This window comes from Phacochoerus africanus, chromosome 4 (assembly GCF_016906955.1).
Source record: "Phacochoerus africanus isolate WHEZ1 chromosome 4, ROS_Pafr_v1, whole genome shotgun sequence".
NCBI lineage: Eukaryota > Metazoa > Chordata > Mammalia > Artiodactyla > Suidae > Phacochoerus > Phacochoerus africanus.
Window position 1 is genome coordinate 115,478,416 of NC_062547.1, and position 14,072 is coordinate 115,492,487.

Consider the following 14,072-nt stretch of genomic DNA (forward strand, 5'->3'; position numbering starts at 1 on the left):
TTGTTTTGTTGATGTAGTGTATCACATCAATTGATTTGTGTATGTTAAACCATCCTTGTGACCCTGGGCTAAATCCAACTTGATCATGGTGCACTATCCTTTTTATGTGCTGGTGGATTACATTTGCTAATATTTTGTTGAGGATTTTTATATCTATAGTCAACAAAGACATTGGCCCATTTTATTTTTTGGTAGCATCTTTATCTGGTTTTGGCATCAGGATGATGGTGGCTTCACGGAATGACTTTGGGAGTGTTCGCTCCTCTTCAGTCTTTTGGAAGAAGTGGAAAAGTCAGAAGAGCCATTGTATGTCTGGTAAAATTCCCCAGTGAAGACTCCTGGAATTTTGTTTGCAGGGAGTTTTGTTTTTTTTTTTTTTTTAATTTTAGGGTCACACCTACAGCATATGGAAGTTCCCAGGCTAGGGGTCAAATTGGAGCTGTAGCTGGTGGCTTACATCACGGCCACAGTACTTGAGATCTGAGCTGCATCTGTGACCTATACCACAGTTTCCACAATGCTGGATCCTTAACCCACTGAGCAAGGCCAGGGATCAAATTAGCATCCTTGCAGACACTGTACTGGATTCTTAACCCATAAGTCACAACAGGAATTCCCACAGAGAGTTTGCTTTTTTTTTCCAATTATAGATTCTATTTCATTTCCAGGATTGGTTTGTTCAATTTATCTGTTTCTTCTTGATTCAGTTTTGGTAGGATGTATATTTCTAGAAACATCCATTTCTTCTAGGTTCTCCATTTTGTTGGCATATAGCTGTTCATAGTATTTTATGTTTTTTGTATTTCTGCAGTATTAGTTGTTATTTCTCTCCTTTCATTTCTTATTTTATTTATTTGGGTCTTCTTTTTTTTCTTGGTGAGTCTGGCCAAAGGTTTGCTGATTTTGTTTATCCTTTCAAAAGACCAACTCTTGGTTTTATTGATTTTATATATTTATTCACATATTTATATGATTTATATTTTTATTATTTATATTTTATTTTATTATTTATTTTACTAATATTTTGACACTTATTTTTAATTTTTCCTTGTTTAACTTTACTCATTTTTTATATTGTCCTTTAATTATATTCTGAAATTCATTCTAAGAGGCTGATGCTCTTAAAGCTTTATATTTTTGCTTTTATTACTTTTATTTTTTGACCTTTTAGTAAACTGTCTCAGTGTTAAAATGTAGAGAATGTTTGTATTCTGAGTAATATCGCTAGATACGTACTGAAAATAATTCTCAATCTTTTCCTTCTAGGGATTAGTTCTATCTCATGTCACCACCAAAAGAATGCATCTCTGATTTTAAAAGAAAAGTACAGGAGTTCCTATCGTGGCTCAGCGGTTAATGAGCCCAACTAGTATCCATGAGGACATGGGTTCGACCCTCTGGCCTTGCTGAGTGGGTTAAGGATCTGGTATTGTGGTGAGCTATGGTGTAGGTCACAGAAGTGGCTCAGATCTGGCACTGCTGTGGCTGTGGCGTAACCGGCAGCTACAGCTCCAATTCAACCCCTAACCTGGGAACCTACATATGCTGCAAGTGGGGCCCAAAAAAGACTGACTAAATAAATAAATAAATGGAAAGTATATTAAAAAATATGATTCAACATAAATTATTGTGATGCCAATTTGCTGGAAAACTCCAGCTACTTCACTGTTGATGGCTGAAGTTAGTGAATGTAAAAGATATCAAAGTGGCCCCCTTAATCTTAATGTGCCCATGACTAAGGCTGTCCCAGGAAGTACAGGGTCCATAGAAGAGAAGCTCAATGTACCTGTGGCAACTATCTGTATGTATACTTAATAAAGTACATTCTTTTTTCTAATCAACTTTTTACATGATTTTTTTCTTCTTTTTACAACTGCACCTGCAGCATGTGGAAGTTCCCAGGCTAAGGGTCGAATCAGAGCTGCAGGTGTAGCCTATACCACAGCCACAGCAACATTGGATTGGGGCCGAATCTGCAACCTATGCCTCAGCTTACAGCACTGCCAGATCCTTAACACCCTGAGCATGGCCAAAGACAACATCGGACCCTTTATCTGCTAAGCCACAACGGGAACTCCTTTCATGAATTCTTCAAAAAATTTATAAATATATGGGCAACCATGAGCTAAAATACTATGAAATAACCACAAAAAAGTTGGCTTAATTTATGCTTTGCTTTTGTGCAGCTTTTTTTCATTGATTATTTAGTATTAAAGCAAAGTTGTATGTATATTATTTCTCTGCCAAAACTTACACTGGATCTAATATAGAAAAGGTAAAACAAGGTCTTATTTCACTTCCTGTTCTTTTTTTTATATGCGTTTGACAATTTGAGAATTAATGACTTTTTTTTTTTTTTTTGGTCTTTTTGCCATCTCTTGGGCCGATCTCATGGCATGTGGAGGTTCCTAGGCTAGGGGTCTAATCGGAGCCATAGCCGCTGGCCTACGACAGAGCCACAGCAGCTCGGGATCTGAGCCTCGTCTGCGACCTACACCACAGCTCATGGCAACGCTGAATCCTTAACCCCCTGAGCAAGGCCAGGGATCGAACCCGCAACCTCGTGGTCCCTAGATGGCTTTGTTAACCACTGAGCCACGACAGGAACTCTGAGAAGTAATGACATATTCTTAAAGAATATATTTTTTGGGAGTTTCCATTGGGGCTCAGTGATAACGAACCTGACTAGTAATCATGAGGACGAAGGTTCAATCCCTGACCTCACTCAGTGGGTTAAGGATCTGGCATTGTTATGAGCTGTGGTGTAGGTCACAGACATGACTTGGATCCCATGTTGTTGTGGCTGTGGCGTAGGCCGGCAGCTTCAGCTCCTATTTGACCCCTAGACTAGAAACTTTCTTATGCCTCAGGTAGAGCTCTAAAAAGACTAAAAAAAACGTGTATTTCTACAAGTTAGGCAAAATAGTCTGTTACATAGAAAGAACAGAGTATTCTGTACACATACAGTGAACATTTATGAGGGCTTTCTTTCCTCTTTGGGACACATCATATGTTTGTTAACTTTTTTTTAGAAATAAGTAGAATTTTCATAATCAGAAATTTATTTACCAGCCTTTGATATTTAGCTGTGGGCTCTTGGACTGGTGCCAACAGCTATATTCCCCAATAACTTATGAAGCATCTTCAACCTAAAAGCCATCTGACATTGAATTACTTGGTTATAAGCTTTAATTTGCATTAGTAGTTTAAATTATGCCTACCTATAATTAAAGAGACATGTATTCTTACTTTTTTTCAATATTTTAGAACATGTAACTACCAACTAGAAGAGAAAATTCATATACTAAGTAATCAAATACTGTGCCATTACCTTACATTTGATAAGGTTTTTTCTAGCTATGTCCAGTAATTCTTCCTCCTCTTTAGGATTTTTTGTTTGATTGAATCTCAAGATGAATTCTTTTGTGATTGAATATTGTAGCCTAAACCAAAAAAAAAAAATTATTATAACTAACAGTTCTAAATTTTAATTAATCAACTTGCAGTGGCTAAGTATATCTATTTTCTAAAAAATTACTTTACCTTGATAAGAATATTTCATACAAAATCAGAAAAATTAGCCATCCTAGATTGGTCTTATACTATTGGACTGAGAAAAAAAATACATACATACATACACACACACACACACACACATATATATATATATACACACACACACATCCCCTAGATTGATCTTATCATACTCTTAGATTGAGAAACATAATTCTCATGATGTCAAAGAACTTTCCAGCCTCTGGAAGAGAAATTTCTGACATAGTTGTTGGAAGTCACACATGTCTCCTTCATAGGTAATATCTAACATAGTTTCATTTTGTTCAAGACTGATTTATCTCCTCACATATATCAGTGTTGATTCAATTTAAGCTAGATCATTATTCCCTCCAAGCAAGTAGAATCAGTCCAGCTGTGGCTGAGGTGGGCACAGGCAGAAGGATGTATATAGTAAGGTCAGAGAGGTATAACAAGAAGCCTGGATTAACTCTGGTTGAGATGGGAAGCTACTGCAGGGTTCTGATAAGAGGAGCAGCATAATTAAAGTTTTAACAGAATCATTCCCATGCTGTGTTGAGAGGTAGAGTATAGGGAGGTAGCAAGGGAGAAAGCACACATAAACTTAAGTGAGAGGTAATTTGGCTTGGATCAGAAATGAAGAGAAGTAATTAAGAGAAGAGTTTGAGTAATGGATATATTTTGACATTAGCCCCAACCAGACTGCTCAATGAATTAGAAATTTGGCATGAGAGGAAAAAAAGGGGGGGGCTTATAATTGAACTGAGTAACTGGAAGGATGAAATTGCTATTTATCAAGATGGGAAAGGTTTCTAGAGGAGCAAATTTGGGTTGAGGGTAGAGAGTAAGTTCAGTATTGGACATGTTACATTTGAAATGACCGTGGTCACTCAAATACAGACACAGGGTAGGCACTTAGATGTATGAGCTTGAATTTTAATGGAAAAGCTTCCGGCTAAATATATCAATTTTTGAGTCGTGAGCATATATATGGTATTTAAAGTCTTATGAATGGAAAGGATTCCATGGGGAAAGTATACAGAGAGTAGACAAGTATTTCAAAAGAGAAGTGATAAAAATAAGTAGAAGGTATACATAAGAGAATGAATAAAGGGAGTATAATGACATACCACAGAATTTTAAATGGCATGGGATCAAAAGTAACATTAGAAGAATAGAGAATGGGTAGTAGAATCAGTGAGTTATTTGTGTAAGAAAATAATTGTTTGGAGTCATGTCTTAAAAGGAGTAATCTGAAAGCATAAAACACGTTTTTAACAACTTACTATATTCAAAATTTACTGAATTGGTTGTTCTGTGGGATATATTAAAAAAAAGTGAATAAAAATCAGATTTGGGGAGTTCCTGTCATGGCTGAGTGGTTAACAAATCCCACTAACATCCATGAGGACGTGGGTTCGATCCCTGGCCTTGCTCAGTGGGTTAAGGATCTCAGTGCTGCCACAAACTATGGTATAGGTTTCAGACGCAGCTTGGATCCTGCGTCGCTGTGGCGTAGGCCAGCGGCTACAGCCCTGATTCAACCCCTAGTCTGAGAAGCCATATGCCACTGGTATGGCCCTAAAAGACAAAAAGACAAAAAAAAAATCAGATTTTGCCCCAAGTAACTCATAGTCCTATTGAGAAAACAGACGTATGTAAAAGTAATCACAGTGCCACACAATCACAGGATAAGCAGAGACAAAGACTCTGTAAACCAGAGCCAAATACAACTAATAAAATGACCAACTATTTAACTGCCACCTTAAAATGGGCATGCATTCAGCCACTCAATCAGTAAGCATTTCTTGACTATGAGGCACTAACCTTGGAACCAGGACACAATGGTGAGGCAAATAACCTTGGCCTCAAAAAGCGTACAGTAAAATAGCTGAAGAGTTAAGGTGTTAGAACTCACAAAGTCAGCTAGAACTGCGCATCTGAAATAATCAGCTTCACTCTTGACCTCCTGATCGCTTGCTCTTAGAAATAGGTGCTTAGAAAGACATCATGAAGGTTGGCTGAAAACTCAAAAGTCATCTGCGGTAACATATCTTTGATCAACATGGACCCACTCTGCATGAAGAGTTCAAAGTAGCTTTCATCCTCCCATTTGTACAGAATGTTGTGGGGACCAGAATATGGTAACACTTTATCCACATTTTTTCTAAATTTGATTAAAAATTAGATTTTTAAAAATAATAACAGAAGAGTGCTGTTTATAACAAACCAAACATTCAGGGGCCTCCAATTCTACCCATCAGAATTCTACCCAATTTTACCTATCAGAAATCACCAAGATTAATGGGTCCATGTGTATCCTCATGCCTTTCTCAAAGCTCATAAACATAAACCAAACAATGTGCACTCTTTTTAATACACAGAACCAGGCATACACAACATTGAAGCATGCTTTATTCATTAAATTTATCACATATTCCGCAAGTTCAACTAATGCCAATATGTAATCATATGGATATACACAGCAAACGCAACGATTTTCGTACTGCCATTATTTCCAGTATAATTTTGGCCATGCTAACTGATGCTATAATTTTTAAAAACCGTTATACATAGACCTGACATTCAGTAGTGCACACTATTCTGATTTATCAATCTCTACACGATATCAATAGTTAAATATTTTGATTAACACCTCTTGTAAGTTTATGTATATAAAGACATCATCATGGCAGAATGTATTTTCCAACAATGTAGCTGATAAAGGGCTAGCAGCCATAATATATCCAACACATAGAAAGAACTCCCAAACAACAGAAACAGAGAAGAGGCTTTAACAGATAATGGACAAAAGAAGAAATCCATGTGGCCAGCAACTATGAAATGATGATTTACATCATAAATAGAGAAACTCAAATTAAAACCATCTCATTTAAGCAAATTTCCCCACCACCAACCACATAAACCTCGCACACACCCACACACAATCCAAGGGTTTCAAATTCAAATCAAAAATACATTTTCTGAAGTTAGATATTTTACCTCAACTTTTATATAGGCTCTGAGAAAAACGCATTTACATCATTTTATTTCTAAAATCTTTGGTGAGGGGGGTGCATATGTGCAGTATATAGATGTTCCCAGGCCAAGAACTGCACCCACAACACAGCAGTGACAATGCCAGATCCTATTAGAAAGTAATATCTAATTCAATTTCTATGCTTACAGTATATTTTATGAAGAATTTTAGCTTTGTCAATTATTTTTAGCATGGATTGTGGTCTATAATGAATCATTAAAAACATGCAAAGCTCGGGAGTTCCTGTCATGGCACAGAGGAAACGAATCCAACTAGGAACCATGAGGTTTTGGGTTCGATCCCTGGCCTCGCTCAGTGGGTTAAGGATCCGGCGTTGCTGTGAGCTGTCGTGTAGGTAGCAGACACGGCTCAGATCTGGCATTGCTGTGGCTGTGGCATGGGCTGGCAGTGACAGCTCCAATTAGACCCCTAGCCTGGGAACCTCCATCTGCCACAGGTGTGGCCCTAAAAAGACAACAACAACAACAAAAAGACAAAAAAAAAATATGTAAAGCTAATACTTTTCAGCTTTCTATACAGAGATTGAGTACCTTAATTTGTCTCCCACAGTGCATGACAATAAATATAGCTTTTTAAACTATTTCTTGCCCATTACAAAGAGAGGTTGTTAGATAAAGTAATGTTTATTTAATGATAAACACAGCCCATGATAAGAAGCAAAAGGAAACTTGAAAAAGAAAATACAGGCATTTGAAAGGAAAATATAGCTTAGCTCTACACGTTTCAATTTCTTCAAAATACTTCACAAAGATAAATGTCATCTACTGTAAGTGTGAAAGTGCAGACCCTATGGAAGAGGTAATGACTAAAGGTCGCCATGCCAATATGCATATAAAGGAAATATACTCAAGTCTTCTGACTGCATGGATACCCTTCCAAACAACCCACTATTTATGCCATCTGTGACTTCAGAACTTTCTTTTAAGCTGACCATTTATTTGTTCAGTAAACATTAAATGAAAGCTTCCCACATACAAGAGCTTTTGCTAGATAGAATGAGAGCTAAGAGAGGAATCATGCCTGGCCCCAGGAAGCTCGTAATCTAGGAGGGAAGTAAGACATCACAAATGATGTAATGTAAAGCAGACGGACTGAAAAAAAGAGAGAAATAAAATCCTGTGGAGTATTCAGATCACTTAACCTATGTGCGCTATAATTTTCCATCTCTGAACACGAGGACAAGTTTTCTTGTAGAATTTTGAAAAGTGTTAAACTGGAGCACATGGTCTAGTTCCTGGCAAAGATTTACCACTGAGTAACCATTAATAATAAGAATTACTGTTTGTTTTTTGGGGGTTTTTTGGTGGGCTTTTTTTTTTTTTTTATCTTTTGTCTATAGGGCTGCACCCGCAGCATATGGAAGTTCCCAGGCTAGGGGTCTAACTGGAGCTATAGCTGCCAGCCTACACCACAGCCACAGCAATGCCAGATCCAAGCCACACCTGCAACCTACACCACAGCTCACGGCAATGCTGGATCCTTAAGCCATTGAACAAGGCCAGGGATCAAACCAGCAACCTCACGGTTCCTAGTCGGATTTGTTTCTGCCATGCCACAACAGGAACTCCAGAATTACTGTTTTGGATTGAAGATTCAAACAAACCTTCTTGGAGTTCCCGTCTTGGCGCAGTGGTTAACGAATCCGACTAGGAACCATGAGGTTGCGGGTTCGGTCCCTGCCCTTGCTCAGTGGGTTAACGATCCAGCGTTGCCGTGAGCTGTGGTGTAGGTTGCAGACGCGGCTCGGATCCCGCGTTGCTGTGGCTCTGGCGTAGGCCGGCGGCTGCAGCTCCGATTCGACCCCTAGCCTGGGAACCTCCATATGCCGCGGGAGCGGCCCAAGAAATAGCAAAAAGACAAAAAATAAAATAAAATAAAATAAAATAAAATAAATAAATAAATAAAAACTTCTTTACAGAAATGGCACTTGAGCTGTACCTCAACTTGTGGATAGGTAATGGAATGTGAAAGAAAGGCAGCTGTCCTTTCAAAATCTTTTCTCTGCTTCTTCCTAGTCACATGATCATCCAGACAGAGCCTATATTTCCCAGTCTTTCTGCAGCTGGCTATGGCCATGTGGCCAAATCAGCAGGTTATGAGATTTAACACATACAAATTTAAGGTCACCTCTAACTTAAAGATATGCCACTTTCCCTAGAATAAGACTTTTTTTTTCCCCTTCCAGTAGACTGGAACACAAAAATAGTACTGTATTAACTTTGATTAGGCAGATGAATAAAACCATGAGATAATGAGGGTTCTGAGTTTCTCACTCACCCCAAAAGCAGAGCTAACCCATAAGCCTAGACCCACTGGATTCCTGCTCTTTAGGGCCACACGCATGGCATATGGAAGTTCCCAGGCTAAGGGTCAAACTGGAGGTGCAGCTGCCATGCCAGATCCAAGACACATCTGTGACCTACACCACAGCTCATGGCTATGCAGGATCCTTTAACCACTGAGCAAGGGCAAGGATTGAACCCACATCTTCATGGCTACTAGTGGGGTTTGTTAACACTGAGCCACAATGGGAACTCCCTATGAGTTCTATTAATTAATACAGAAGAAAAAAATGGCTCTAGGAGGAAGGACAATTATCACTCTTTGCGCTGGTGACCAGAGCTGATCATAAACAGACTGAGAGACTAGCACAAACTGCTACTCATTAGGTACTGGCTGGTAATTCCTCAGATAGTCATTACGGGTGCTATATGGGACTCCCTTCCACATTTAGGGTAGACACAAGGGCTGGGTGACATACCTTGGAAGTAGGGATAAGTTAGCACCTATAAGATGAATCCTAACCAAGGAAAATGTTAGACAGGAGGGAGGAGAAAAGCTGAATACCCCCTCTTTGATTTCTCCATTTTATGGTCTTTTGTGTGATGTGTTCTTTTCTTGGAATTTGTCTTGATAAACCCTAGATGTCAAGTATGGACATGGATCTGCCATGCCTTTTTATAGCAAGTTGTGATTTAGTGATTAGGATGATAATACATCAAAATTTATTGCCTCATTTTCCTTTTGGCCTCCACCTTCACTGAACTGAACATGTATACCCCAAATAAAGTATTAAACTCTTAATTCACTTCTCATCTTCTGCCTTCTAGAAATATGAGCCAAGACAATGGTGCACACCCAAGTATAAGAGGAATATGATTTCTAAGATCTTGCAAGACCCTGTATACTTTGCACAGATATCTCCTAGGCAGCTGCTGATCTCTCATTTGGGGCAACACATCCTAAAAGAAATTATACTACAATATATTGAATGCATTTATGCTCTTTATGGCCATCCAGCTCCTGAGTTACCATATTTTTGGCTAAATCATTTGTAGCCAATACAAATGCTACAAGTAAGATGTCCTAGGTTAAATTTAACATACCTAATTATGAAGTATTAACAATTAGAATTTCACTTAAGGCTTACAATAATTCAAACAAATGAAAAACAGACTACAGATCAAATAAGCAAATGACCAGAATATAAATATGAGAGCAGAGAAGGTTCTTCCTGCTGCTGATAGCACATTTAGAGCCTAAGGATAGAGCTATATTGTATTATAAAGTGTACATATCAAAATCAATACTATTATATATAGACTGTAAACACATAATTTTAAATATTTAAAGCACATATTTGTAGAGCATGTTTTACTAAATATAAAAGCGTCAAAAACATTAATAAAAAGGAAAAATGTCAGGCTTATTAACATTTTAAGAAGCTTTGAAAACTACAGCATCCCAGATATAAAAAATACCTCAAGCAACTTCTGTGAGAAAGATGTAAAATAATCTAATAGCTTGATTAACTCTTCCTAATGTAAGATTTATATCCTTTTTAATTTTTCCAATCAGCTTAAATAGGTGTGTGCAGTTGATGTAAATATTCAAAATCTTTTGGTTTTTTCCATATCTTAGATAAGGAGAAAAAGCAAAAGACTATATATGATAAAACATTTTTAGTTGTGAAATAAAACTGTAACACAATAGTATGCTCTGAACCAGCAATATACTTTACTGCATGAGTGTGTGATTTTCTGTTTGGATCAAAAATATGTAGATGTTAGAACCTCATTTGAAGGATTTACATGGAACCCTACATGTATCTCCAACAGAACCCACACTAAACCTACAAAGCTTGTGTTTCTAAGGAACAATAAGTGAAGGAGGAACAATATAGCAGGAGGTCTATGACAATTCATGCAACACATAAGAAAAAAAAAGGTAACATCCTTTCATGAAAGCGAGGTCTCTGCTTCATCTCAAAAAGCTGATACCAGGGACAGAATCTCATTTACCTTGATAAAGGGCCACCGACACAAGACAAAGTATGTTTACTAAACGACTACACAGTTGAAGAAAAAAAAAAGCCAGGATTTTCAAAGTGCAGGAAAGTTATATGAGATTCTCTTCACATTGTCTGCTTATATTTCTGAAGTAAGAGCAATCAGAATTAATCCCAACCCCTTTTCCAACCTCAAGGAGCTATAGAGAAGGTTGCCTTGGTGCTCAGCAGAGGAGGAAAGAAAAAGAAAAAAAAAGTATGTGTGTGTGTTTGTGTGTACACATATATCTGAGAAGATCAATTTCAACAGAGATTTAACCCCAGTCATTGGACTAATCAACACAAATTATAAAACCATCATAGTTCTGCTAGAATATGCTCAACAAAAGTATACACAGGCAAGCAGAAACTATAAGTCTACAGTAGAAGTTTTGAAGAAAAAAATGACTTACTAGAAATCTAAGGTATGGTTTTTAAAAACTTAATGGATAAACTGGTAACAAGACAGAATTAGTCAGGTGGAAAACAGGTATAAGAATAAATTATTCAAAATACAGTAGAAAAAGACAAAAAGACAGAAAATGTAGCTAAAAGATAAAATATAAAATGAGACGGTTTCATACACATTCAATCAAGAGTCTTAGAAAAAGAGAAAACAGAAAATAGGTTGTCAAGATAATATCTAAAGAAACAATATTTGAGGTAGTAGGATCAAGATGCTGGAGGAGTAAGACGTTGCATTCACCTTCTCCCACAAACACATCAAAACAAAACAAAACAAAACAAAACCATCTACATGTAGAACAATTCACACAGAACATCTACTGAATGCTGGAAGAAGACCTTAAACTTCCAAAGAGTGCAAGAAACCCTCCATATAATTGGATAGAAAAAAAAGAAAAAAGAGAGGGAGAGAGAGAGAAAGGAATCAGGAAGGGATTAGCAATCCTGAGAGGGAGCTGTGAAAGAGGAAAGGGACCCACACCCTGGGAAGCTACCTAAGCCAACATGAAGGGACCTCAAAGCCTCAGAGAAAAGCACAGCAGCTGGACTGAGGAGGGCAAAGCAGATAGAGAGCCACAGACCATCAGTACCCCTCTCCCAAAAACTCACAGCCTGAGAAATTTGGGTCAGGGGCGGGCACTGAGACTCAGGCTCTGAAGGTCAGTTCCAGGGAGAGAACTAGGGTTGGCTGTGTGGAGACAGCCAGAGGGGCTAGGGAGCAGTGTGCAAGGGCTGGGGAGTGGAGAGGCACAGCCAAGGGAACCCAGGAGGAGGTCTGGGCCCGAAAGACAAGCAAGGCACCATTGTTGGGGAAGACAAGTCCACCACTGTGTGGACTCTCAGAGGGTGGGGCTATGGGTTGCGAAGTGTCTCTTGCATGGGCTACGGGTGATGGGTCCCTCCTGTTGGGCCAGAGTGTCAGAACCTCCTGTACAGGCTAAATGTGACAGGGTGCCTCTTGCATGGTCTACAGGCAGCAGAGGCAAACTCAGTCATCTCAGACTCTAGAGGTGGGCACTCAGCTCAGAGGTCAGCAAAGAGGAGGGCACTGCAAAGGAGCACTACCTGTTGCTCTCACTGCCCCAGGAATGCACACGCCCTGATGCTAGTACTGCCAAATGCTCTAGGCACCGCCTACACCAGCCCAAGGATGGGCACTTCCCAGGGCCCTGCAATTAAGAGCAGTCTGCACAACCATCCCACAGGTCCTTGCCAATGTCAGGGGCCCAGCAACCAGGCACTGGCTACTAGCCCTGCCTATTGCCTCTCTCTCTCTGGAAGCACATGCAGCACCCTAAAAATAAATAGTAAGCCCACATAAAATACCCAGGGGCACTCACACATATAAATAGCCCTCCAAGATTACAGTAGTTGGTTTCTCTAAACTCACAAAATAAGAAAAATATAAGCAAAATGATAAAGCTCAGGAACCATTCTCAGTTAAAAGAACAGTTAAAAGAGGCAAACAATGAAACAGACCTCTGCAGTCTAACTGGCACAAGTTCAAAAAGGAGACAGTGAAAATACTGAAGGAATTAAGAGCAGAAATTAACAGAAATGCAGATTACTTTAGAAAGGAACTAGAAAATATAAGGAAGAGACAAGATAAATTATAAAGTTCATTTGCAGAGACACAAGCTGAATTAAAGGCACTGAAGAGCAGAATGAATAATGCAGAGGAACACATTAGTGACTTGAAAGAGAGAATAATGGAAATCACCCAATCAGGACAGCAGACAGAAAACCAAATGAAAACACATGAAAGCAATATAAGAGATCTATGGGATAATATAAAGCAGGCCAATCTACACATAATAGGGATTCCAGAAGGAGAATAAAAAGAAAAGGGGAATGAAAATATATTTGAAGAAATTATGGCTGAAAACTACCCAAATCTAAAGGAAATAGATATCAAGATACAGGAAGCACAGAGGACCCCAAAGAAGTCAAACCCAAACAGGCCCACACCAAGAGATATTATATTAAAAATGGCAAAAGTAAAAGATAAAGAGAGGATTCTAATGGCAGCAAGAGAAAAACAAAGACTTAATTATAAGGGTACCCCCATAAGGCTATCAACTGATTTCTCTACAGAAACACTACAGGCCAAAAGAGTGGCCAGATATATTCAAAGTTCTAGAAAAGAAAAAATTGCAGCCTAGAATACTCTACCCAGCAAGAATATCATTTAAAATAGAAAAAGAAATAAAGAATTTCTTCAACAAACAAAAACTGAAAACAATGCAAAAATACTAAACCCATTCTAAATTAAAAAACCCATTCTCTTTAATTAAAAAAAGAAGAAGAAATAGGATGGAGGAAATCACAACTGGAAAGTAATCACTTAAGCAAACCAGTAAACAGATTTAAAGGGAAAAAAACCTATTGTAAAAGTAACAGGGTCAGCTTTTTGAAACGTATTGTAAAAACACAAGGATCAGCAAAGGATACACATGAACATGTTAAAAAAAGAACATCAAAGTCATAAAGCGTGGGGAAGGAAAGTAAGAAAATACAGACCATTTTTTTTTTAGAATGTGTTTGAGCCTATAAGACCCTCAGGCTAAAGTAAGCAGATATAGAAAGAGGTTAATATTCTTGAAACAGGTTAACCTCAAATCAAAACCAAAAACTACATTCACTAAAACTACCAAGCAGAGGACATAAGCATAAAATAAAAGGAAA

At 38.2% G+C, this 14,072-nt stretch overlaps 1 protein-coding gene across 1 annotated transcript in view; it reads right to left on the reverse strand.

Moving 5' to 3' along the window:
• The window catches only part of TMEM232 (transmembrane protein 232), an 89,391-nt gene extending 83,543 nt beyond the window's left edge, over positions 1-5,848 (reverse strand). Inside the window, exons 1-2 of the mRNA XM_047774733.1 lie at positions 5,817-5,848; positions 3,332-3,443 (exon numbers count right to left, since the gene is read on the reverse strand). Of these exons, the coding sequence (XP_047630689.1) occupies positions 3,332-3,443; positions 5,817-5,848 (144 nt within the window). The remainder of the gene's footprint in view (positions 1-3,331; positions 3,444-5,816) is intronic.
• Between the last annotated feature and the right edge of the window lie 8,224 nt (positions 5,849-14,072).